General features: G+C 44.4%; 2 protein-coding genes across 3 annotated transcripts; one reads left to right on the forward strand and one right to left on the reverse strand.

Annotated features, from left to right (window-relative positions):
* Positions 1 to 2061: 2061 nt before the first annotated feature.
* Positions 2062 to 10683, reverse strand: CXCR5 (C-X-C motif chemokine receptor 5). The gene is made up of 2 exons (XM_040084935.2): positions 9006 to 10683; positions 2062 to 3959 (listed from the first exon to the last, which is right to left on the reverse strand). The coding sequence occupies exons 1-2, from the start codon at positions 9222 to 9224 to the stop codon at positions 2883 to 2885; spliced, it is 1296 nt and encodes a 431-aa protein (XP_039940869.1). The 5' UTR covers positions 9225 to 10683; the 3' UTR covers positions 2062 to 2882.
* Positions 4469 to 25453, forward strand: DDX6 (DEAD-box helicase 6). Of its 2 annotated transcripts, none has more exons than XM_058423400.1 (14): positions 4469 to 4488; positions 12949 to 13415; positions 14838 to 14901; positions 15365 to 15469; positions 16671 to 16800; positions 17294 to 17440; positions 17694 to 17792; positions 18274 to 18392; positions 18887 to 19015; positions 19344 to 19460; positions 20968 to 21031; positions 21897 to 21998; positions 22765 to 22948; positions 24457 to 25453. In XM_058423400.1, the coding sequence occupies exons 2-13, from the start codon at positions 13216 to 13218 to the stop codon at positions 22938 to 22940; spliced, it is 1452 nt and encodes a 483-aa protein (XP_058279383.1). In that variant the 5' UTR covers positions 4469 to 4488; positions 12949 to 13215; the 3' UTR covers positions 22941 to 22948; positions 24457 to 25453. The 2 variants fall into 2 exon arrangements, with proteins under 2 accessions (XP_058279383.1, XP_058279384.1); XM_058423401.1 differs by lacking the exon at positions 4469 to 4488 and adding an exon at positions 10855 to 10992.
* The last annotated feature ends 1652 nt before the right edge of the window (positions 25454 to 27105 follow it).

Below are 27105 nucleotides of genomic sequence, written 5' to 3' on the forward strand. Positions count from 1 at the left end.
CAGAGCACAATCCAGGACTGGGGGTGCAAAGGGTGTGCTGTGGATGGTGATGACATTGCCTTCCCACACACCATCTCCCTGCTTTCTGCAGGAGCCACCTTGGAGGTCCCCTTGGCTCAGTCCCCCTTCCCAGTGGCCTGGGTGGGCAAAGTGCATCTGCCTCACTTGGTAGCTGTGGGATAGGGGCTGAGCAGAGCTCCACAGGGGAGGCTGAAGGTCTGCCCAAGGGCTGCAGGGTTGGCTTTGGCAGGGTGAGTGCTTAACAGGGAAGCCCACTCTGGGGCAAGGTGTTGTGACAGCCATGCAAACCTTGAGACAACAAGGTTTTGCTGAGTGGAAAGCAGAGCTTCCTCTTGCTTTCTTCTTGTTTGCCATTCAGCAGGCTGGCTGCAGGCAGCTGCGGGAGAAACAGTTATCAGCTCTTTGGGGAAGGTCTGCCAGCTCTGAGCCAAGCCATTCACAGGCTGTCTGAGCCAAATGTAGGTGTAAGGGTAGCTTTCCAGTCAGGTTAGCAGCTGCTGTAAAACTGGGGCAGGAGATGCTGCAGTTAGTGGAAGAGGCTCCGTAAAGCAGAGAGGTAATGTAAGTCTGGACTGACTGAACACAGCAGAGCCTTCTGTGGCACTGGTGAAAGGAAAACTGAGCAAGGTGCTCCCTTTAAGCAGAGCTTGTCAGAAAGGTGCCATTTGCCCACTTAGTGCTTGCTCTCTGATGTCTTTTCCTTGAATAAAGTGACACAGTTACAGACAACTGCTTACAAGCACTATACATGAGAAGATGATGGTTTATACATCTGTTTATTACAGCTTACCTCAAAACTTCCTAAAGGTCTGTACATACCAGTGCTAAAAGTTATAGTGACAATACATGTGTAGTCTGTTCACTCTCATTTGAGTGCAGATTTTCTTTTTATTTTGTGACCACTGTAAGAATTTTACACTTTGACTATTATTTTTTTCAATAACATTTTCATGTAGAAACACAGTTGTCACCATAACCTGCTGGGGAGGTGTTTACAATGCATCTGAAATGGGTTTTCTCACTGGAACAACTGTGAAGAACACAACTACAGGCTTAAGAGACCTGCCCTTCTCTGCTGCATGTCTACGCCTGAACAACCACAGCCGCCATTACTTGAAAGTTTCATCTTTGAAGATGTGGTGCTGCAGGAAACAGTGGACTGCCTTATACTAGGTGAGTTTTCTCCTCAAGTCACAATGTGAGATCAAGCTATTGAGATCTCTGCCTGAGTCAGGCTATGGAAATGTGGCCACTTCTGTAATGGCTGGTCTTTTCAGCAGGGCCCTTGAGTACCGTGAAGTTCACCTGGGATCAAGCTCTCTGCCAGTGGGATGAACTTCAGAAGTGATGTTAGCATAAAATTCCTGCTGCCACAGGAGAACTAACATTGTTTTGACATTGCTTAAAATGTGAGGTGAAGGGTAGAGCAGATTTTAAAGTGTGCTTGTGAGGAGGGTCGTGCTCATGTGACATTGGTATGTATGGCTCTCCTACAGTTCAGGCCACAGCATTCTTTAGGAACAGAAATGTTGTGGAGCGGTGGTGTGGGCCCACTGCAATGTTAAAGTGTGACAAGATGTCCTAGGCAGCAGCAGGCTGTCTTGAGTCTGCTGGGGTTTCCCCACACACCAGTTTGCAGTGCAAGAATTAATGATGGGGAAAGCTGCTGCTCTTACTTTGAACCAAATTATCATCAAACTGCCCTGATCTGAACAGTTTCTGCTTACGTGCAGTTCAGGGCAAGATCACCACTCAGGTTTGTCCTCTGTACAACTGGATGCACTTAATCTCTGAAAGCCCTGTATGCAGGTGGAGGAAAACTATCAGAAAGCATAATGCAAAGCAAAATGCCACATTTCCTCTAGCCTTGCTGAAAACAAAGAGAAACTATGCAAATGAGCTCTTTCCCTTACTCTGGGACAGTGAGTCTCCTTGATCTCAGAACCCATAAACAGCCATACAACTATAGGCAAAAAAAAAAAAAAAAAAAAAAAAAAGTTAAACCATCAGCCTTACAAAACTGTGGTTTCTCTCCCCTGTGTGCAGTCACATCAGATGGTATTCTTCCTTAAAGGAAAACTTTTGCATAGTCAGGCATTCAGTTCAGCAGCCACTCACAGAAGATCATAACAGCAGTAAAACATCAAATGAGTGGGGAAGGATGCAACTGGTGTCAGGAAAGCAATCTGTGACAGTCAAATCTTTCAGTCTGTGTGAAGATCTCCTGTCATGAGCTATCTTGGGAAGGTGAATGGGTTGTGGGCTGGGGGGAATGTCACACAGCAGGAGAACAAAGTTGCAGTCAGAGTGTCCAGCACTGGATGCCCATGCTATTGGATTGAGCTTTGCAACCCCCATCAGTCCTACCTGCATCTCTCCAGTTACTATGGCCACTGAGTCCCACGGCTTCCTTTGAGCATGTCTGTACCAACCTGAGATAGTGAAATGGAGACCTGCTTACTGACATGACTCATTAACTTGGCTGCACTTTTTTCCTTAACCCTGGCACCCCAGTCCTGTGCCTGCCTTTGTGCACAAGATGCCTGCATTCAGTTTTTGAGGGAGAGGTGGGGAATGGTCAGGTTCAACCCACTCGAGTTCATCCAGCCCCACAAGAGTCACCATCAGACATCCAGCATTCACCAACAGCTACCAGGTGGGTCTCTACAATTATGAGAACCAGGAAGAGCCAAGCAAAGTGTCTGATGGGATTTGGGTGTTTGGTGGCTATTGGACCTGTTTCCTGAGGAGTGAAGAAAGCTGTGGCGGTGCTTATGAAACCTGTAACTGAGACCACAGCAAGTGTGCCACTGGGAAGGAAAGCCCTAGGCCAGTTCTGCCCTGCAGGCAGCCTTTCCCAGCTAGAAAGTGGAGATGGAGGTGGTGTTGTCAGACTCTATCCCACTACCCTTCCTTGTCACCTCCAGGATCTCCTGCAGGGTCTCCTGGCTTATGCAGCCAAGCTCCTGCAGGATCCGGAAGAAATCGTTACGAAACTTGACCCCAATAAAGGCATAGAGGATGGGGTTGAGGCAGCAATGTGTGAAGCCGATGGCCTCTGTCACCATGATGGCTGTGTCCAGCTGGTCTTCCAGGAGGCAGTTCTTGGTGAAGGTTTCTAACTTGGTAAGTGTGTTCAGGAAGATGACAATGTGGTATGGGCTCCAGCAGAGGAGGAAGATGCCTGTGACCAGGATGGCCACACGGACAGCTTTTTGCCTCTGCACGGCGCTGGACTGACACAGTGCCCGGATGATGGCCATGTAGCAGTAACACATGACCAGCAGAGGCATAAAGAAACCCACGGTGTGGTAGAGGAAGCGGGTTGCCAGCCACGCATTGTTTCCATCAATCCCAACCTCTGGAAAATAGCAAATGCTGCGGTTGCTGTCATCTGTCCAGACTTCCATGAAGATGAGATCGGGTAAAGTCAGAAGCAATGAGCAGAGCCAGACAGCTGTGCAGGTGAGGTGGACGGAGCGAGCTCTGCGTTTGCGGTAGGTGTGTATTGCATAGACGATGGCCAGGTAACGGTCCACCGCAATGCACCCCAGCAGCATGCTACTGCAGTAGAAATTGATCTTGTGGACAGCACTGAGTATCTTGCACAGGAACTTCCCAAATACCCACCCAGACAAGCTCTCCACCACACTGAATGGGAAGGTGAGCAACAGTGCCAGGTTGGCCAGGGTGAGGTGGAAAAGGAAGTTTTCTGTGGTGGTGCGAGATCGCTTGAATCTCTCTAATATGACCAGAACCAGGGCATTGCCCAGAGTCCCCAACACAAACATCAGCAGATAGATGAGGGGCATGAAGACTTTTCTGAAGGGGTCTCCCTGGTTGCCAACCACAGATGAGGCTGGGTTGAAGCAGAAGTAGCCCTCCAAAGAAGGAGTGGTGTTCTCAGCTTCGTAGTAACCACTCAGCTCCACCTGGGTCTGGGGAACAGATAAGTCTTGTTAATGGAGGGGAGTTTCTGAACACAAGAACCCAGTCCCTCAGCTACACCTGGCAGACCTAGAGCAGAGCACCCCCATGCCCTGCAGCCCATCAGCATCAGGAGGAGATGCTGTGTGCTGTGTGATGACATTGGAGGCACCTCCACTGCCAGGAGGTGCAGCAGCACATGGAGAGGGTTTTCTCCATGTGTGACAGTGAGGGCTGTTCAGTCTGTAACTGGAATACTTGAGGATGTTTTGTTGTTCAATTAGATGATCAGTTTCATCTTCTGGTTCTTGCCGAGTTACCTGCTGGTGAATTTTGCCTTCTCACATAGAATGGAACCCTCCTCTACCAGCTTCCCTGATTTCTTTCCACCCATTTCTGATATGGACCACTTCTGTGCTGCCTGCTGCCTGGTATAAAGGTGGTAGGATTCACTACACAGCACATCTGTACCTCAAATTCTGTGAAGAGAACCTGTCCCCTTCTCCTCAGAGGCCTGAGAGCTGCCTATGACAGAGCAAGGTGAGTTGGGGTCAGCAGCAGTTGCCCTTTTAGATCACTTCTCACACATTCGGAGGAAGGTGTGGGGCAGGTGTTCAACACAATGGGAGGAAAGCCTCTGAGGTGCTATGGTGCCATAGCTACAGGAACAGATGGTAGAGTGAGAGATCTGTTCTGTTGATAAACCTTTCAGTTCTGAATTAATTGCAGTCAGAGCAGGAAAAGGGAAGGGAAAAACACCACTCAGACCCCAAGCTGATACGCAGTAAGGGAAGTGCAATAGAACTGCTGCAGATGTAATTCACCCTTCTCTTGCTGTATGTTCTTGACCAGCCCGTGTTCAGGCTGAAGCTGTGGGCAAATCTCAAGTGCTGGGAAGCTGGAATTCTGCTCAGGATGAGCTCCCTGGATGGTGGTCATGCTTCAGCTGGCCTTGCACAAAAAGAGAGCAGTGGAGGAGGCATGTACCAAACTGAATGTTAGTGACAACTGTGAAAGGCTCCGCAGCAGTCATTCTGAGGTGCCCCACCCACACCCTCTCTGGAGACCTGTGCTGAGACTTCAGTGTTGACCACAGCGGAAGTCTCTGCTAATGCTTTCATACCTTTCACTGCCAGCTGCAGCCATTTGCACCTGCTGCTCCTTCCCTCATCAGCCAAAGTTCCTATCTAAAAATACTAGTCCTGCTTTACACAGTTTTAGACCTGATTTTGGAGGGGTTTTGCTCACCCAACGGGCTACTAAGCAAATTTACTGTGACCAGCCTGGAGTCTTGTGTTATGCCTGGCTAGGGAAGGGTGATACATGTTTCTTTCTCAGGCAGCTTTCCCTGGGTAATTCACTGGGTGCCTCTGCACATGACTGTGGGGGGTAAAGAGGTCACTTGACAGCAGCAGGGGTTATCTAAACTCCTCTGCTGCTGAAACCATCTGCATGGTTCCAAGAGGAAGCTGAGCATGCTGATGGGGCATGAGCCCATGGAGCATTACCAAACTCGTAGAGCAGACGGCTGGCACAGGCAGTCCTCAAGCACTGGATGGTAGGAGGGTGAATGAGTCCTTGGGAAAAGTGTGGAATAACACTGCCTAGCTCTTGCTGATGTAACTGTGGGGCTGCGAGCCTTTGGTGGGAAGCATTTTGTATTACCAAAGAACTTTTATTTTTTTCGTTTACGGAAAAATTTTGGACATCAGAGATTGCTGCTAGAGATAAAAGCCTTAAGAAATCCCTTCCAGTTATTTTCCTCCCCAGCTTGAAAGTATTTCCTGCCTACTCTGTACCTGGACCTTTCATGAGGGGTTACCAACACACACAGAAATCTGTGATGTGTTGGCCAAGGCAAGATCCTTGAACCTGAGAAAAAACCAAAACAACCTAAAAACCTTTGCAGTTTGGTGTAGTGACCAAACCAGGCTGCTCAGGCCGTGCAGGTGACTGTGCTGAAAACTCCAACCAGATAATATGTTGGAATGGGAAATTTCACTGGGAAGAGGTTGGACTATTCCAACTTTGAAGGGAAAAATGAATTGATGGAAAATGACTGGGTTTGCTGGCTGGCGTGCCAGTCCTCCCTTGGAGCCATGGCAGCACCACAGATGGCAGTGGACGGGCAGCTTGGGCAATGTTCAGTGGCTTTGGCTGCTGACCAGTTTCCAGCATCGCCTTGTATTTGGAGCCGGAAGTGCAGAGGCTGAGTGCCACTATCAGGACAACCATCTGATTGCTGATGGGGAGCAGGTAGGGAGGGCTCTTACTGTAAACCGCTCACTGTGGGTAGGGGAAGCGTGTGTGGAGCTGTGTTTGAATCATCTTCACCTGCATCTCTGGGCAGAGCAGCACATGTAGGTGGGAGCAGACAGAGATGAGTTGGAGACAAATAGAAGAGGATGAAAAATCAGAGTCTGGGCTGAGACAGGAAGGGCAGGGACCAGAGCTGCAGGAGATGCACTGAATATGACAAGCTGAAGCTTCTGGGGACTCTGCTGCAATTCTAGGACTGGAAGTGGGTGGCTCCATGGTCTGGGATGGGATAAGTCAATAGTGTGCATGCAGAGGGACCTTTACACAGGTCTCCTACATGACAATTGCAGCAGATTTGGGGGTGGGAGAAAAAGTGGTGTCTCTGTAATACAGCAGTCAAGTGCATGCCCGGGAAAGCTGTTCCTGTGTGCTTTTTGTCCAGGGATCCCTTTACCTACTATAACCTTTCTCACAGAGTTATTCTGGTCTCCGTGTGTCAGCTGTTTTTCTCAGTTCCCCACAACTGTCAGCGATCAAAATATTTGGCAACAGAAGTGAAGTAGCTTGTGCACTGTTAAGGATTTTCCATGTGAATCATTCCCTTCTAGTAAATTCCAGGGCTAAGAGCAGCACATTTCGTTCCCAAAACCTTAGAACTGTAATTTCCCACATCAGTACAATCAGTACTGATGGAGCTTCTGCCCATGACTTCTCTAGGGGCTGAACCAGGGAAATCCAGGAATAAGACCAAGGTCTGTGGAAATACCATGTTACTGCTGTGCAGGTGCCTTTACACTCTCAGGTCATGTTGGTCCCATTGCAATGAAAACTGGCCTGAGGAACCTCAGGGAACCTGGTGAAGATCTCAGTGGTTCTTCTGCAACTGTGTTGTGTAGTCTGCAGCTGAGGAAGGTTAGCAGGCAAAGCATTTTTGCTATCAAGAAATGGGGTTATCATTTTTTGGGCATGGTACTTTCCTGCAAGGTTACAAAGTCAAATGGTTTCATATGGTATCAAAATTTAGGTGAGGCCCTCAATATATTCACTGTGTGATACTGAGATAAATGCCCTTTTGGTGCAAACATTTTCATCATTTTTCCTTCCATAATTTCTCAATTGATCAAACAATCCTCTCTGTACAAGGGTTTGTGTTGCCACTCGAACAAGACACTTTGGAGGCCTTTTTTTTAAATTATCTGTGGGTAGGTTGCTCCTACTAGCACTGAGTATAAGTAAAGCAACATATGGCACCACTAAAGCAAACACAGCGATGTTCATGTGATATCTGTAGCCTCCCTGTTCCAGGGAGGGAGCCAAATCTGGGAAGCTGCCAGGAGACAGAGGTGGGAAACAATATATGTCAAACTCCCAACTGCAGAAGTCTAAGAAAAGGTCTAAAACTCTTCCTGCTGTGGCACCTTACTGTGGGCGTTTAGTCCTAAAATCAGCTCGGTTCCCCCCACCTCAACCCTCCTCCTTCCCCTCACATGGGGTCTCCTTTATGATGTAAAATAATTCACAGCAGAGATAAAATTACTAAACTAAGGATTATGCAAAGGAGGTGGAAAAGGTTTGAGTTTGGTTTTAACCTCTCAGCAAATTTTAGCGCTGCCACTGAACTTCAACAGAGGTCAGGGAAAGAAGTGTCTTCTCCAAAAAACTTTTAAAGGAATGACCACCATTTGCAAAAGATTTTTATACTGGATGAATCAGAAAAGAAATAAGGAGGGTAGGGCTTGCTCCCCCATCTCCTTGCTCTTCCCTGGTGTGTAGGAAAAATGGAGGAACAGAAAATGTGGTAACAATTGAATCCAACATTTCTCTTTTTGGAATAACTAATCCTGAGGTCTGCTGCAGGGATCCACTGTAGTAAAAAAAATAAATTCTGAGATGCAATATTTGAAAACCAGGGTAATGATAATGCTGCTGTGTCCTTCCTGTTGGATAGCAAAACATACTCTAAAAGGTGCAGCTGCTCTTTTTCAACTGTAAAGGCTGGGAAGGGAACTATGAGGTAGAATACCTAGAGTCCTCACTCCCTGTTAGAAGTACTTGCAATTTATCTTCCACTCTTAAAATTCCCCTCTTATAAATATACTGCATATTCCCCTTTCAGCAGAGTGTATGTGGAGCCTGTATGTATGGAAGCCTGTATGTGGAGCAAGCAAGCAGGGTGGTCATACCAAGGGTTCTCCACACACAGAGAGAAGACTGGGTTTGCTTGGGTATTCCAGCTGTGTAAGGAGACTAGATAAAATGTACAGGGCTTTGCACACTGTGTGCACAGTCATTTATACCACTGAAGGCTGGCTCAGAACAAGTGTTTTATGCTCACGTTGTGCTAATGGCTGTGCAGATAGCAGGGCAGCAGAGAGCAGAGGCTGGGAGAGGATGGCAGCACAACATGTTTCTGCTGGAGCACTGCTCTCCCAGTGATTCACCTGGCCCTTTGCAGAGACTCTGGTCTGTGTCCTCATGTAAGGACAGTACTTGGGCTTAGTGCTTGCCAGTACAGGTCCCGGTAGCTAGGCAGCTTTCCCCAATGGAATACCCAGCACCTCTGGATCACAATGGCTGCAGCCACACTACACTGGCTCTCTGCAAGTAACAGCCTTGTGCTTCTGGTCAAGTCTGCACTTAAGGGATGCAAGGACTGATTACGCTGCCATAAGAAATGGCTCAAGCTCTGCCTCTGCCAACAGGAGGGTTAGAAGATGGATGGCCAGAAATCTGGCCTTTCAGCCCACCCCAGCTCTACCTGCCATCCCTGTTATCAAGCAAGCCAGGCCCCAACTCACCAAGTCATAGGTCTCTGATGAGTAGCTGACAGGCCCCATGGTTTGAGGGGCAGGATCCGTCTCTCCTCCAGAAATTTCTACAAAAGTTCTTTTCTGGGGTGGAGTCAATAATTTAAGTGAGTAGGGAGGGACACAGAATGTAACAATAGAGCATTTGCAAGGCAAATGAGCTCCAGGCGAGTCCTGATTGATGCAAAGATTAGCATCTAGCTTTATCATCTTTTTACTAGTGCTGTAAGTTGATTTTTAAAGTACATTTTGAAGAGTCCATAATTCTTTCGTCTATACCACAGAAGATCCAGAACATCCTTACGTCTTCCCTGGAAACTTTATGGCTTTTGCCCACAGCTGTCCTTGTTCCAGGTGGTCTGAAAGGCTTTGAAAAGTTCTGTGCCAAGGACCACCCTAACCAGAAACTCCCTGGATCCATGCACTTCTCTGGAGCAGTGCAGGACTTTGAAGCATGGGTATGATCATCGCACTCAGCCTTGGGGTCCTCCTGCCTGCTTTAACCCCAGTGACTTGTGGTTGTCTTCTGCTCCTTCTCCTGCTGCTGCTTCACCCTTCGTCTGGGCTAGGGGGAGTGTGAGGTGGCCTGCACAGGAAGGCAAAGCCTTGGCAGCTGCCCTGCAAGTCTAGAGCAGGGCTAGCAGGGGCTGGGCAGCTTGACGTCACAAGAGTAACAAAGGAGAATCAAGATGGGAGATCAAGATTTTCTCTGCTTGGGAAAATGGGCATTTTGTTCAGTGATGTCACAGCAGCAGACTCACAGTGTGAATGCCTCAGTCTAGGTCAGCAGAGTAGGACAGCATTGCAGCTGGCATTTTGGCAGAAAGCTTTTCCTTTGTGAGGAGCTGAGGTGATTTGACAAGCACAGTTCTTGTCCTCCTCTTGTCTATGTACAGCTGCACCAAGGCCTCTCTACCAGCAGGAACTCTGGTGGGATTTTGGACTGGCGAAGAAGGAGGTGATGTTATTCTCATTAAGCACTGCTGTATTACAACCACTACTCCTGCTTCTTAGATCCCGAGTTGTTGGGCACCTGTTGCCCCCAGGATGTCGCTGTCCTCCCCTTATGTGAGGACCTTTGTCCGCACCAGCATGTGCTCATCAGCCTCTGGGCACTCTTTATACTGAGAGGATGGAGAGCAGCAAAACCGGAGGAAGGCCGTAGGGAACTTGCACTGTGCCTCACTCACAGGGAGAAACAGACAGAGCAAACCCTGTCCTGAAGCTCTGTGCTGCAAGGGCTGAGGGGAAAGGCGAGGAGTGGAGTACTCCCAGGCGCGAGAGACTGAGAAGTCAGGAAGGATGTCAGGAGGGTGGAGCCTGTGTCTTTCGCTGCTGAGGGTGGAAAACCAACCACCTAGAGACAGCTGTCGATGTGAGGAACTAGACAAAACCAGGAATGTCCTTGTACATTTGCATGTATTTTGGAAAAAACATTTGAAGAAAAATTTGTCTGCAAGGCAGTAACGACCAAGATTACATTCCCATTGTGTCTCGGTTTGTTGAAATCCATGTCTAAGTAACAGCTGTCTAAAAAGAAATGCCAATTTCCAGCCTGTCACGATCGGTGGTTATGACTTCTACAGGCTGTGGCTCAATCCCTTATTCTTACGTTAGTGTTGGCTCTGTTTTAATGGCTACATACCGAAGCCCCGTTACGTTTCCAGGAGTTCACTTGGGAAACAGCGTTAAGAGCGAAGGGCCAGGTCTGAGGGAGCGGGACGAGTGGCCCGCCCTATGAGCGCGGTCACGTGGGCACCGCACGCTGGGTGGGACGTGACGCGTAGCGCAGGCCGAGCGTACGTACGTACGTACGCACGCGGTGCGTGTGGACCGGGGCGGTGCCGCCTGCCGGGAGGGGGAGGGCGCACGGGAGGAAGGAGGAAGCCGCCATCTTGGAGCGTCGAGTCGCCATAACAAGGCACCGGGGGAGCAAGAGGATTTTGTACCTGGGAGAGAGGGAGCGCGGCTGGTGGCGGTGAGGACGGGCCAGAGCGGGCACAGCTCCATGGGAGCAGGGCGAGAGGGCCGCCGCCGGAGGGCCGCGCCTCGCGGCCTGCGGCGGGGGCGCGGGCCTGAGCGGGGCCTGGTGGCGCCGCGGGCAGGGCGGGGACGGCCGGGCCAGGCCAGGCCGAGCCCGGGCACACCGGGAACGGCGGGACCGGGGGACCGCGGGGGGTGGGGCCAGGGCCAAGCAGCGCTCGCTCCCCGCCGGCCCGGGAGGCAATCGGTGGCCGCTCCATTGTTCGTGGGCGGGAGGTGTTGGTGTGGCGCAGCTGCGATCGGCGGGCGGCGCCGGGCCCACCGCTCGGCCCTGGGCTCCGCAGTGCGGCCCAGGCTCATCGGGCACACTGAGCACCTCGAGGGCTCCCTTTGTGCCGGACGACGGGAAGGGAAAGGTCCGTAGCTGCTGTCCCGGCCGCCCGCCCGGGCCCGGAGAGCAGAGGTGTGCGACGGAGGCCCTATTTTTTCAGTCCGTTGGTTTGCGAAATGGTGGCGTCTCTTTTATCGGAACGGGGAGATTTGTTTGGTTTCATGAGGCTGTGCGTTATTTTTAGCGCACAGAAGAGCTTCTGTTCTTTTAAAGGATAGTTACGAGCGTGTGCGCATAAGGGGCTGAGAGGTTTAATTTCCTACACTGTTGGAGAACTTCTCGGCGCTGGTACTCGGGTCTCATTGGCGTCTCTGGCTACCTTCATAGCTCGTCTGTTTTTTACGAAGTTAATGGCCAAGAGAAATAGCTCTTCGAAGATGCCTTGAAAGTTAACTAGCAGAAAATCCTAGTATTGCAAACTTCAAAATTTTGCTGTAAGCCAGAACCGACAGACTTGAAAACGGCTGAAAGTCTGAATTCCTTTTCCACTCCCTTGAAATGCTCTTCAGTGTGCCTTTCTATTCACTGGGAAAACATTAATTTTGCTGTGAAGGTTAGGAAGCAGTAGTCTGCTGGTTTTTCCTTTGTGTTTTTCCAAGATGCAGATGCTTTGTGAGGAGAAAGCACAGGCAAACCTACTTTTTGTTCCAAAAGATTTTGGACAAGGGACATTTTGTCTCCCTGGTAAGGAGTCTAGTTCTGGCCCATGCTTGCTTTATGTAAGGCACAGACTTTGTATTGTCTTTCCACAGTTTTGCAATCTTTCTGTTACATACAGAGTCAATATTAAGTCATGTGTTTGAAATGTTATCTTCCAAGCACCACGTAAGTTGCTGCAGACAGCAGGAAGGTAAGGTCACAAGCAGGAAGCTGGATAACCAACAGTGTTACACTGCCTCAGTTCAGACTTAGTCACTTCGACTCAAAGAGGCAGCTGCTCTCAGTTCTTTGTAGTGGTGTTGTTTCATCACTGTTCTGAATAGCCTTAAATCAGTACCCGGTTGAAAACTGGGGGTAAGCTGGTTGAGCTAGCATTTTGGGTTGGAGGAGTGAAAGCTGTTGGTTTGGGTTTACATAATTTATGTTTGCCATTCAAACCAAACAAGGCAATCAGAGTAATGTAAGGGTTTTGTCGGTTTTAACTGGAATGTCCACTTGATACTGTAGTCTTGCTTCCTGTCACAAAGTTATGTGTAACATTATTGTTCACGTTTTAGGGCTGATTGGCTGCAACCCGGAAGTGGGGGAATTGAAGACCCTTCAAAGCAACTGATACACTTAATGGTTACTTTACTAGAGGGGGCAGGTAGTGGAAGATCGCTGAAAGTACAACTGTTCAGGAGATTTTCTTTGGTGGCTGAAGATGTTAGGCAACACTTTATAGAAAGGCAAAAAAAGTTTGATGTATGTCTTTATAATTATCACTGAGAAAACAAAAAAGCAAGTACTGTTGTTGCACACTGCCTGGAAAGAAATTTTTCTTAAAATACAAGAGTAAACAGATGTGATTTACGTAGACAAAATCTACATACTAATTGTTATTGTCTGCTTCTCTTTCAGATTGAAGCAAGTGAATTCTGATATAACTCAACTTCAATAGAGGGCTTTTTTTAAAAAAAAAAAGTTGTTCCACAGTGCATCAGAGCAAGTTACTGCTTTACTTTTGAGTGACTTACAGGTGCTTGCCTGCATTGCAATAAAGGACTCATATATTGAGCAAGACTTATTTATCTCTTCATTTTGGAGAGTCTAATAAACTGTTATTACAGTTTCTGTACTGACTTTCAAAGTTTTGAAGTCTAAAAAGACATCTTTAAAGATAAAAGCATGAGCACGGCCAGAACAGAGAACCCTGTTATAATGGGTCTATCCAGTCAGAATGGGCAGTTGAGAGGCCCTGTAAAACCCAGCGGGGGCCCAGGAGGTGGAGGCACACAAACTCAGCAACAGATGAACCAGCTGAAAAATGCCAACACAATCAATAATGGCACTCAACAGCAAGCACAGAGTATGACCACCGCTATTAAGTAAGTGTTTGTTATCGGCTGCCGTGAAACGAATGTTTGAAAGTCATGTATGGGAAAGCATTCTCGGATTCCCACTTGGAAAAGGTTGTCTTCTGTTGTTTTGTAAACATGGGTGGTTAGAAGTGTCCTTTGTTGTATGTTATGAAAAAAAGCTGTATTTCCGTGTGTGGCCTTCTCTCCAGCAGTGATTGTTGTGAAAATCCAGTTTGATGCTGTGCTTTTCTGAGTGTGAGCCACTGTCAGAGGTAGCCCAGCTTTAAAATCCTGTGTTTTTTGCTTGTTGGAAGTGGTGCAAGCGGGAAGGAACTGAACTGATTTAAGACCAAGGAGGAAATGCCGCCTGGTCTCAGTCTAGTTGTGTATGCCTTTCAGTTTGTTGCAGTTCTTTCTCGTGGTGAGAAATGCTTTTAAAGTCAGGTATCTTTTGTCACTGATCTGAAATAGTAGCACCTGATCTCCTCATTGTAATCCTGTGGCTTGAATTCATCAAAGCCTGAGCTGAGAGGATACAGTCCCACTCTGATATCCTGTTCCCATCCAGCTTGTTTTGGAAGTGTGCTGGTTGGAATTTCTGAAAGGAGTGAAATACTTGGATAGTGTGGTAATGTGTTGCTTTTCTTTTCTTCTTGCATGGATCCTCCTCCCCCTGAACAGCATTGGCTTTTATTTTGTTAATTATTTGCAAAGGAAGTGCCAGCTCTCCTCAGAGAAACACTCTGAGATGTTGACGGAACACTCAGGTTCTTAAAATCTGCCTAACTTGACCCCTCCCCCTATTTTTAAAAATGTATTACGTGGTTACTTTAATGAATGTCATTAATTAAACCGATCAAAATTCACGCATGACTTCCTGGAGCTGGTGATGAGAAGGACTTGCTCTCCACTCTATGGTGGCTTTCAAGGGAGGATTGGTATCTTAAGTCTCACTGAGAGCAAATGATGTTTGATCAATGAGTGGGGTGATTGCTTACTTAGTTTTTTTCACCAGAAGTGTTTTTTACCTTTTCACGTTACTTGTGGATTAAGAATGAATGTTCCCTGGGCAAGAGATTTTTTTCTTTTAAGTCATGAAATATTGTTGTGTGGATTTATTATAGCCAGTTTCTGTTATGTGACTTAAGTCAGTGCTTAGTTTTAAAATGGTTTTACTGTTTGATTCAGTGCCCTAAAAACGGGACTTGAATCGTGACTGGATAAAGATTTCACAGAATTGTTTGGCAGATGGCTGATCTTGTCTGTTGGAGTTTTCTGCCTGTTACATCCTGCTTAGCTCAGAGAAGACTTGAGCTCGTATGTGTAGGTGCTTCTAGCTTTGAGGAGGTGATAATATTATTACATGTTCATCACTATATCTAAGAAAATAAAATATAAAATCAAAATATTAATTATATAAAAACCTGTTTTCATTTTATTTTGCTATAGACCTGGTGATGACTGGAAGAAGACTTTAAAACTCCCTCCAAAGGATTTGAGAATCAAAACTTCGGTAAGGGTGATAGAATTGTAGGAATAAATATTAAGGTAAACTTGGAGCACTTGCAGTGGTAAAATAACTTGTCCTGAGTGAAGGCTAAAAAAGTAGTACAGCTCCTGCTGTTTTAAATGAAGAATTAATTTGTTTTCTCAGCCTCTTTTGAGTGATGCTTCTCTTGGAAAGCTCAAATATGGAGTTCACTGTGGATTTCTTATTTCATTAGTATTATAGCATGACACAGGTAGCATCTGCATTGTGCGAGGCAGATGGGAAGGTCTCACAGTTTACACTCAGGAGTTGTGTTTGGCTCTGAGAAAGCAAATGTTTCCTTTGCTGCTGTAGGGTGTTGCATGGGTTAATGGGAACTCCTGTATAGTAATTTGTGGTCTTCCTATACAGGCAATTTCAGATCAATCTACGGCTGCAGGTTGTATGACCTGATCTTATGGATGTGCTTATTTTTTTGATTATTCAGGACGTGACCTCCACAAAAGGAAATGAGTTTGAAGATTACTGTTTGAAACGGGAGTTGCTGATGGGAATTTTTGAAATGGGCTGGGAAAAACCATCTCCTATTCAGGTTGTTTTCAAAGACTACTTACATTTTAATTTCTGCTTTTAACTTCTGTAAGCGTATTGACATTCTTATGTCCAGTACTTGTGCCATCATCGGAGAAAACTGAAGCTGTGAATGAAAGAACTTTTTGTCTCTTGGGAAAAGCAAGAATTTCTAACCCCCAGCTAGATCACTTAAGTCATTCATTGAGTGACTTACACTTTTGGAGAAGTTAACTTGGATTTTGCTTTTCATGCTGGAGGTATTAATTTGTTAATTCTCTGTTCAGTAACATCTTTCACATAAGTAGTCCCAGGGGTCTGTTCTATAAATTTTCCAAAACGGAGTTACCATTGGCTATGTACCTTTAGTTGTTAAAAATATAATTATGGCTTTATCACAGTGTTGGCCCTTTTTATTTTAATCTTGTGGAAGAAGAGTTAGGAATGTTGTGGGAGAAAGGGATTAATATCTTAGCAAGTTTACTTTTCTGTACCTCCATCTTTCTTTTACTTCTAAGGCTTATTCTGTTAAGAACTGTTCATGTGTAAACTTTAGGGGGGGTGGAAGGTTGAACTCTCTTTTTAATTGGTTTTTCAAGGTTTATCACAAGAGACACCTTGTCTCTTTAAGGCATCAGAATACTATGGTTTGGTTTGTTTACAAACAGATTCTCCTGATGCCACTTTTCCAAAGGCTGAGATTTCTTTAGATGTTGCCGAAAAAGGTAGTAAAATTGAAAATACATGGGGCCTGTGTTTGGATGGCTGAAAATTTTATGAGAAGTATATCACAGGAATATAGAGGTTGGAATCATATGAACTGAGGTGGTTCTGATGTTCAGGTGTAGGAGGGAATCTTATTCCATACGAGAAGTTTGCTAGTGACTGTCATTGTCCTTCACTTCCCGCCCCCCCTCAATTTTTCACTTTTTTTCTATGTGATAGTATGGGTTTACCTGTGGTACCTGATCCCTTTCTTATGATCAGGCAAGATAAAGGACTTCTAAGTGGGATGTGTTGGGGAAACTTTTCTGATGCGTTTAATGTCTTCCTGTTGTGAATCTGTTGTGCTTGTAGTTGCATGTTTGTTATAATAATAGTGGTCATGAAACAGTCAGATTTCATGTGATACTGTTAGTGAGGGGAGTTAAATTTGGTCAGCCTCTTCAGTGAAGCATGGCTTATGGTTAATTGCTCATGTACTTTCTGTCCTTGCATTTCAGGAGGAGAGCATCCCCATTGCTTTATCTGGTAGGGATATCTTGGCTAGAGCAAAAAATGGAACGGGCAAGAGTGGAGCCTACCTCATTCCTTTACTTGAACGGCTAGACTTAAAGAAGGACAATATACAAGGTCAGTTGAGGTGGATCTCACTTAGCTGCAGCCAGGTAATGGTGTCAGTCACTACATAAGAGACTTGAATCTAAAACTGGTTAATGAAATTGGGCAGTGTAGGTTATCTGCTTGTACTTCTAGAGAAAGCAAATGGAGAGTGATGGGAGGGGAGGTGTAATTTTCAAAGTCCCACAGTTGCTTTCAAAAGGTTTAACTTGAAGAAGGTTTGTAGACTTTTCTGTCTTGCCCTGGAAAGTGATGTGGAGTAATAAGGAAGCGTGCTGGCTGGGATACTTGTGCAATGGGAGCATCAAGGGTCAAGCGCTGGAGAATCCTTGCATGGAATTTGCCTTGTCAAAAGTAGTTCCTAGTTCTTGTTCAGGGTACCCAGAGTGGAATTCCTAAACCATGCTTTTCATTATTTTACTTCATAAAGTCTGTCTCCTCTGAGGATGAGTATTTAAGATACAGGTTGTTACTAGTGTCTCACAGTGATATTTTTAACTTCTAGCAATGGTGATTGTTCCCACCCGTGAACTAGCCCTGCAGGTCAGTCAAATCTGTATCCAAGTCAGCAAACACATGGGAGGTGCCAAAGTGATGGCAACAACAGGAGGAACCAATTTGCGAGATGACATAATGAGACTTGATGATACAGGTCAGAGCACTTTAGCTACACTAAGGTTGCAGTTTCTTTGTGGCGTTTACAGTGTGGTCATGGCATTTCTACTTGTTATTGTTAGCCTGTTACAGAACAGACTACAATGTCTTGTTTGCTGTTGTATACTGTTGTCATTCTTCCAAAGTGTTCATATGAAACATGGCCATGAATGCTGGAAGGAAACACAGTTTTAATGACCTTAACATTGTGGGTTTGTTTGTTTTTGTTTTTTTCTCTCCTAACCTTATAGTACATGTGGTGATTGCAACCCCTGGGAGAATTCTCGATCTTATCAAGAAAGGAGTAGCAAAAGTTGAGCATGTCCAGATGATAGTATTGGATGAGGCAAGTTGCTTATGTTAAATGTTCTGTGATATTAGCACCAAGTAAAAGGAATGATATGTCTGTGAGTGTCCTTTCAGTGCACAGCAATGATTCAAACTTGCTTAGAGGCGCTGTAAGGTCTCCTCCATTTCTGAGTATTTTTGAGAAAATATTTTGACAGTAGGAATTTTTTGCATGTAAATCTTTTAAGAAAACAGCCTAGGAAGATTTGCCTTTCCTGTCTTTGCTGATGCTGAACTGTCTCTTCATTCATTTGGTTTCTAATGAGTCAGCTGTGCTTATCACGTAATTGTATATAAAATTGATTTATGAGCATCCAATAGCGTACAAGCTTCTGAGTGAGAGAGAATGTAGTTGTGTGAAAACTCTTGGATGACTCTGGTAGGAACCCTAGTAACTGTTTTTTTTTTTCCTTCCCACATATGTGTAGCTACTGAAAGACTGAAATCTTACACCATTATTTTAACTTCTGTTGTTACAGGCAGATAAGTTGCTGTCTCAAGATTTTGTTCAAATAATGGAAGACATTATTCTCACGCTACCTAAAAACAGGCAGATTTTGCTCTACTCAGCCACTTTTCCGTTGAGTGTGCAGAAGTTCATGGTGAGTGGAGATGTGTCCATGTAGGTATGGTGATGGTGGCAACACTGCACAGGAAGGATGTGAATGAGTGGTGCATAGCTGTTAGTGCTTGGTTTCTTAAATACATCTAAACTTCATGGGTATAATCTAAATCAGCCTGAGTCTAGGACAGAAGTTTTGACATGCAGTTGCATTAATGGGAAGCTAGGTGTGTGCAGTTTTTGCCTATAAGGTGCTGTTTTCCACTTGGTGTATTAGTTGCATCATCTGTGTGGATTTGCCTCTGGAGGGTGCCCCGTTTGGCCTGCTCGGTCACCTTGGATTTATAAGTAAACTTAGGAAAATTTACCCACCCTGCCTGTTTTCAGCATAGCATGAAGAGTGTAGTGAGCACTACAAGAAAGCTAAGTAGTGCGTTCTTGCCTTGGAGGAAGTAAAGTGTGGTGTAGAATAGGAGCTACGTACATTGTTTTGCACATAGATCTGCCTGCTTTATCAATATCTTTATTTTTCAGAATTCCCATTTGCAAAAACCCTATGAAATTAATCTGATGGAAGAACTGACCTTGAAGGGAGTTACTCAGTACTATGCCTATGTCACTGAGCGTCAGAAAGTGCACTGCCTCAATACACTCTTTTCCAGGGTAAGGAGTAGGGTTGTGTCAGGAGCATACCAGAAGCTTTTTCCCTCTTGGACCAAGAATAAGACTGAGTGTTTCAAAGGCAGCTTAATGAAAATTTTTCTTTGTCAAAATATGCTATATATCTAAAACTAAAAATGCATGTTTCTTGGCCAGCATTTCTGTGTTATAGAACTTTCTTAATTGTTTCCCTCCCTATACAAAAATATACCTGATGTAAATTGCCAGCAGCATACCTGCTGTGCTTTCTTTCTGGAAGGGATTTAGACATATCTGGGATCCTCTGTTAGTAAAATGCTGCATTTATTGAGAACGCTGTTTATACATTCAGCTCCAGATTAACCAGTCGATCATTTTCTGCAACTCCTCTCAACGGGTTGAATTGCTAGCCAAAAAGATCTCCCAGTTGGGCTATTCCTGCTTCTATATCCATGCTAAAATGAGGCAGGTGAGTATGAAGTCTATTGCACCCCACCGCAGGCTTTACTGAATATCTGAATAAAGTCTCATGCTTGCTTTAAGTTTGCATGTTCTTCATAAACTGAAACATCTATTACTTTGCTATAAGTTTGGTTTTTGATACCCACTGCCAGCCTTCCCCCATCCCAGCCCTCTTTCTGGACTGTTCCGGTGTATGTGGCCAATTGGTATTTGACTCCTTCAGGTCAGGTTAATTAGGCCCAGTGTAAGCACAAACTGTAGCCAGAAGGCACAGTTAGTGCTGCTGCCTTGCCTTGGCAGCATGGGGAGTCAGGGTCGAGCACACAGTGTAACTAATTCAGATGAAAATGGGCCTGAATTAAATGACAAAAACCTCAGTACTGTAGCCCATTGAGTGCCTGTGTGGCTTTGAATCAGTAATCTTGCACTGTGACTGCAGAAGAATCTGTGAAGTTGAGAAGGTGGGTTGGATCAAACCTCTTGGTGAAAGCTGTGGCTGGTGTATGGTGACTTGGGGCCATGGTGTAGCTGGTGAAGAATGCCATTGTGACTTCAGTGGTGCAGAGGTTTCTGTTACTTGTGCAGTAGCTCATATTTCCTCTAGCTTCACGCTATTGAAAGATGTCAGGAGGCTGAAGTGATGCTTGTAGAACAGGAGTACTTTGAATTTTTTTTTTTTTCCTTTTATATGTAAACTAGTCTAGCTTGCTGCTCATGCAGCTGACAGTAATACCAATGTTTGCTGGGTCAGATGCAGAGCAGTAATTAATTAAGCAGAAACAGAAGTGTTGGTGTTTTTGCAAATGGAGAGATACAGAAGTGTGTTCCTCGATGTCTGATTTTTGTATGCTTTTGATCAGTCAGTAGGTGATCTTTTGGCAAAGTGCAGCTATGTTTTTGCAGAACGCTTCAGCTTGTTCATTCCCTCTCTAAATTTCACGTAACAGTGATACTACTTAATCTGTGTGTGGCCTGAAGTAAGGTGTTTGTGGGAGGAGAGTCTTCACGGACAATTGACTCATCCCTCCCCCAATTCTCATTAGGTAGTGAAAAATGCTTCATACTGGAAAAGAAAGTTACTGGCAGTTTTTAATGGAATGAATAAAACATGAAATCTGGCAAGGGGGTTGGGGGGGGGGGCAGGTCTGGAGAAAGACAACAGTCAAAATACCAGTTTACCTTCCCAGTTTACCTTCCTTGATGTGATTTCATGTAATTGCAACTTTAGAAAGTCCTTTTCTGAGATGGTTTTGATGCCACCACAGGAGGGTTTAAAACGCAGTCAGTTAACTGTCTTCATTGAGAAGTAGGATCCAGACCCTCTGGAGTTAATTCTTTATATGATAAAGAGTGCTAAGAAGTGTGTACTGGCATCTTATTTCAACTCAGCTGCTCTCTAATGAGAAGGAGGAGAAATTTACATGATTGAAGTTGAGTGTTTCTGAAAGTAACAGCTGGTAGGTTTGTGGGTTTTGTTTTTTTGTTTCTCCTTGTTTATATGTATGTATTTCCAGGAGCACCGCAATCGGGTATTCCATGATTTCCGAAATGGCTTGTGCCGCAATCTTGTTTGCACTGGTAAGAGTTCCTAAACTTTCTTGTTTCTAAAGTTTGTGATAGAAAGTGCATTAGCCCAGGTATTGTACATCTGTTAGCTGTAATAAACCAAAACAAGATGTTTTGGTAAGATGTCTTTGTCAAGTCTGCATGTAGCAGGGTGCAGCACTCCTTCAGGCATGTGGAGTTTTGTCTTTTGTGGAGGTGCAGGTTGCCAACAAATCATTTTTCTGCAATAGTGTTTTCCGTTTCTTTTCACATGTGAGGATTTCTTGAGTTGTTGGGTTGTAAACTTTATGGTATTTAGTCAAGCTATGACTATGCTCATGTGTATAGTTTTGTTGATTCTTTTAAGTGTTTATATCTCACTTTTTTAAATTACTTCTGTAGTTTTGACTGGCTTGTGTATGATCCGAGTTGTTTGTTATATGGCCTGCTTAGGCAGTACCTGGTGGTGTCTGTTTTGTCTGGGCCATCTTAACAAAAAATCACTAGAAGCAGAATAGAAGTAGTTGGGGTGGTGGAATGTACTTCAGGTCTCAAGTCTGTTGTGACACTGGCAATGCACAATTCTGTGCGAAGAGGTGGTTAAGAAGACCTGCTCCAAAATAATGTAACGTGGAAAAAAATAGCTTTGTGGGGTTTTTTTCTGTGTAGCTGTGCAGATCTGGTGATTTTGGTTCTTCTTACATTATCCGTGTTTATAATGTATACAGAGCAAGAGGAAGCTGTAATAGGATTTTATGTAAACTGTCTTTGATACAAGGAAAGCTTGTATCTGGAAACCAGGGCAAAGCAATGTTAATCACTGTTAATCTTTACACCCTGAACACTGTCAGCGTTTGAGCTCATTGAAGTTAATTTTGTGATCTGAATTGTCTTCCAGATCTGTTTACTCGAGGTATTGATATCCAGGCTGTGAATGTGGTGATAAACTTTGATTTCCCAAAGCTGGCAGAAACTTATCTCCATCGCATTGGCAGATCAGGTGAGAAGAAATAACGTGTTCTAGGTGCAACTTTGCTGATGACTGTGATGCTTTTTAACCTTGAATTGGCACTTTTTATTATTATATTTGAGAATTACCTTAGGTAGCTTTTATTTTTCTGACAAATTTATTTTTGGGTATCATTTCCTATCATCATTTGTCTGTCCTCACTAAGGATTATTATATGAATAAAGGGCTATTCTCTTGAAACTGGCCTGAACAATCTAATTACAAAAAAAAAGGGAGCAAGGGGGCGGGGGGAAGGCATTTCTTGCTTTTAACTCTTGCAGACTTACTATTGCCCCTGTTTGCAGTTTGGGAAAATTCTGTATGAAAATCTCAGCTTCAGAGTGTCTCAAGCCTAGAGATTTATGCTTTCTTCTGCATGTATTTTGAGGTATGTTTCTACTGTCTGGGAATCAGCAAATACGCCCTGAAAAAAGGCAGTAAACAAAGGAACTCAGTGTAGTTGAACTTTGTAGTTCAGGCTTGTTCAAGAACTCTTGAAGATTTTTTTTTGCTGGTAATTATCCTGGAGCTTTGGTCAGAGCATTTTGAACCTCCTGAGTTTTGTTACTCCTATAGCACTCCAAAACTCCTTACCAAAAACTGATGTGAAAGGTGTAGAGACCTGTGGCTGGATTTGTTTTTAACATCACAGAATGATACTAACTTCACTGTCTGGAGACTTTTTCTCTGTTTCTGTCAGGACCTATCTTAACTCAGTTCAGTTCAGGTGATGTTTTTGGGTTTTTTTTTGTGAAAGGTCGCTTTGGTCATCTTGGCCTGGCCATCAATTTGATCACCTATGACGATCGATTCAACCTGAAAAGTATTGAGGAGCAGTTGGGAACTGAAATTAAACCCATACCAAGCAACATCGACAAGAGCTTGTATGTGGCAGAATACCACAGTGAACCTGTAGAAGATGAGAAACAGTAAACATATAGGTATGTAAGTGCCTTGCTGAGTAGTGATGTGTTGAATGACACATCACATTCAGGAATGTTGTCAATGTGTCAGTGTTACCTCAGGGGAAGAGGGAAACTGATGTAGTGAAAAAGCTCCGAATGTGAAAACAAGGGTGTGAAATAGAACGTCAGTGCAAGGAATTCCATGGATGTGCTGAGGGTGGGAGGGGAGGGATGAGTATTTTTTAGTTGTTTTAATTGCAATGCTGATCGTATGCTAAGGAGACCAAAAACGGGGAAAAGGGGGAGTGGGAAATGGTGTTGGGAGAGGCCGGGGTGGAGTGCTAGTAGCCTAATGAATTCTTTCTGTATTGCTAAGCTGAAATGAGAAATTGGTGAGGGGCAGAGAGCAAAGTAGTCCTCAAAAAGGTGAGGAGATAAAATGGATAGCTGGGAGAACAGCATCAACAGAAGAGTAAGCACCTCACCAGCCAGAAGGACCAGGTTTTCAAGCAAAATGTGCTGCCTCTTTTGTATCCTTTGGTTCATAGAGTAATTCGAAGTGAACAAAGTAGGGAGTGAAGCTGTAATTCATCTTTGCTGCCACTTGAGGTCGTCTTTGTAGTAGTTTCAAAAGAAAAGGAGATTTCGGAGACTCATCTATGTGCTCCCTTTCTGATCATTGTCTCAGGAAAAGCTGCTGAGTTAAGTCCTTTTATAGGAAGATGATTTACCCTGGACTGTAGTCAGGCTGAATGGCTGCAGGATGGTGATCTCACCTTAGTTAAGACGCTGTTGTGCAAGATCCATCACCATACAGTTTGGGCTGAGAATCATTCTCATGTGTACTCTTGTCAGGGGTCATGAATTAGAAAAATAATACCAGTGGAGCTGCTGAAATTCTTTTCAGATGACCAAAAATAAAAGAGTGGCTATAGAAGCAAACTGCTTAATAGCATTAAAATTAACCTATGGCTCCTTTTTTGAAATCATCCGAGGGTAGCCCTTGTCAGTCATACCAAACTGACTTGAAAGCTTCTGCTTGGATGGTTGAATCTTCTCCTTGTTCATAAGTAAATAGAATACAAAACCGTAATGAATGTGGAACAGGCTCTTGGGTGGCTTCCTAAGGGGAATGCTGGGATCTTGCCAGAGAGCAGTTTGCTGCTTCCTAAAGTACAAGAAACCAGGAGGTAGTTGTGTTCCATAGGTACAGTAGGGCATTAGCAGCACCTCTTTCTACAAAGCTGAAATTGGGATTGAGTTGTTCAATATGCCCTTTGCCTTTTGAATGCTGTTGCATAGTTAGTGTATGTGATTAATCACTTTGTGTTCTGGTTTTGTATAGAATCGATTTAACTGTGGGTGTTGTGGTTGTTTGTTTTATTGTTTTTTTCCTGCCTTTTTTTTGTTTTTGTTGGGGGGGGGATTTTTTTGTTTTTGTTTTGTTTGGTGGTTTGGTTTTTTTAGAGGGGGGGGATGTTCCTGGGAGGAGGGTGGGTTTTGGTTTTGGTGGTTTTGTTGTTGTTTTGTTTTATTTTTTTTAGGCTTTGATTACATATGCCAGAAGGTGAAGCCCTATGATCCAGATCTGTGACACATCGTTTCTTTGGGGATACCCTTCTCTTTGTGGGTTTTTCTTCATCTTTTCATTTTGGAACTATGAAGACTAAAGAGCTCAGCCTTTTTTTCTCTTGAAATTTGGCAGCAAGGAAGAAAGAAGATAAAAGGAAGAATGTCTTTTTGTTTTTCCACTTGTTTGCACTGTGTGCTGATTGAACATTAGTTGCACTAACTGCTGGTTTTAAATTTTGTTTTCTTTGGGCGGGAGGGACAGCAAGGGAAGAAGAGAAACCCTGAAAAGAGAAGAATCTTGATGAACACGAGCTTGTCTGCTATTTCAAATTCTTTAACCATTGACTGAGTGCATTTCAACTTCTCCCTTGTTACTCATCTGTTTTTTAAGCTAAAGAGCTTATTACTTATTCGTGCAAAGTGCCTTATGCTATGAGACCATTCAGAATATCACCTTTCTGACAACAGCCCAAGGAATCAACATCTATTTTTGGTTTCAGGTCAAAGTTATCCTCTCTTCCCCTTCCCCTCCTTCCCATATACTCAAGCCCAGGGCTGGGAGGTGAAATTTATTGGTTATTGGTAATACTACTATTTTCTTCAACTTACTCTTTTTTTTTTTTTTTTTTTTTTTAAATTGGAGGAGTTGATATGCATCTGCAGTTCACCCAAACTGTAAATATCTGTATTTAAAATGAAACCAACGTAAAATCTGGGCTGATTAGGTGCAGCATCGTAGCTCCAGAAGGAAAGAGCAGCCTGTGATCCTTTGCAGGAGCCATAAGAAAAGCCCTGTGCTCTAGCAGAACACTAAAGACTGGTTTCCATGAGTCTTCATTAGTAGTTGCAGCACTTGATAAGTAGACTTGTTTCAGAGCCATGGCCCTCTTTCTTCTGGTGCAGTGTGTCCCATAGAAAATCAGATGTGTATATTGTACAAACTTTGTAAATATGATTTTTTTTTCTGTTTGGGTTCATATATAACTTTTTCTTTTATGATGAAGGTTGCTGAGGTTAAAGGGATTGGACTGATTATGGGAGCAGCTAAAGATGAGAGGGGCTCAGTTTTCTGCAACACTAAACAATGAGAAGTGCTCTGACCCTGTGAACTGCAGGCTACCACAAGTGTCCCTTGTCAGGGTGGATTTGCTCTGGTGCTAGCAACAGTGCTGTACTGCTCGTGTGGAAGAGATCACTTGTGGGGTTCCAAAGCCTCCAAATCTGTAGCTCAGCCTTTTGGGAGATGCTCTTCAATTTTCCTCTTAGAAATTTCAGGAACTCGACAAGCTCTGAAAGAGTCCATGACCTGTATTTCACCATGGTGTGAGGGAAATCCAGTGGGTGTCGCTGAGCAGCATGTGTAAAGGTGTGAATTTGGGTTTGAGAGACCATAAAAAAAACAATTTACGTGCATAAACTGACAGTTCTGGAGCTTTGTGGAATTGATTCACTTCCTGCAGTACTGCATTTTCTGCCCAGCATGGCCTCTCTGCAGAACTGTGAGCAGGTAGGGGAAAATCCTGTTAATGTCAGAAGCTGCAGGAAGCTGCTTGCCATCTACTCTGGTTTGCCATGAGTTGCTGTCTGTCATTTTGCATTGTATATCGCTGAGAAGTGCTTCCTGGTCAAGTAGTGTTGCTTTAAATTGTGCCCCTCCCAACATGCTTGATGTTTGGCCTGATCTACAGGCAAAAGGAGTGAGACAAAGCAAAAAATTACTTTTTAAAATCCCTTTTAGCCTGTTAACCACCACTGTCAGGAGGCACCTGGGTGAATGCAATCCCTTTTGCGCAGTCATTTATTGCATATACAGATGCTGCACTCACACCATGCTTGCTTACCTTTGAGGCAGGACTTAATTGTCTTAATTTCTCCCCGTTTTGACCCTTTTTTGAATTGGAGTAAAAAGTAGTTGGGAATCACGAGGTGGACTAGCCATCCCGTTCCTTGATGATCATAAATAGAAGCCAGGTGCCTCCTGACAACAACTGTAGAAGATTGAAAGGTTTTTGTGTTCAGGATGTTTTTCTTTTTGTTGGCAGTGACTCCATAATTGTAGCAAATGCTGCACTAGAGTACAAACTCAAGAGCTTGGTCTCTGTGAGCCACATAGCTTACATCTGACTGGCAGGTACTAAATGTAAACAATTTTGGGGTGCTTTTTGGGGGTGGGGGGGTGGGAGCTTGTGGGTGGTAACTTCGACCAAAAGTAAAATCTTGCTCCTGTACTGCAGCCAGCTTATGATTTTCCAGACAGAAGAGGGATCATTTTAATGCAACAGACATGAAAATGTAAATAAATTTTGTATCTCACCAGGGCATGCACATGTAACAAGAACAGGATAGCAATGTCAAGTCAGATGTGTATGCTCTGCTTGGATTTGTGGTAGGTTAGCCTGGTGCCATGCGTTGATGGTCCCTCTTGAAGCACAGAACTTTTGAAAGTATTACTTTAAAATTGGCCTCTCATTGAGGATTGGCACTTACCTAAACTATCGGAGGCACCATTTTTAGGTGGATTCTTGTCAAGAACGAAGCAGACTATTTTTGGTGCCAGTAGGCTATCTCAAACAGATGTGATCTTGCAAATGGAAAGATGCTCCAGAAGACTAGGATAATCC

The sequence above is a fragment of the Hirundo rustica genome, chromosome 23 (genome assembly GCF_015227805.2).
Source record: "Hirundo rustica isolate bHirRus1 chromosome 23, bHirRus1.pri.v3, whole genome shotgun sequence".
Lineage (NCBI taxonomy): Eukaryota > Metazoa > Chordata > Aves > Passeriformes > Hirundinidae > Hirundo > Hirundo rustica.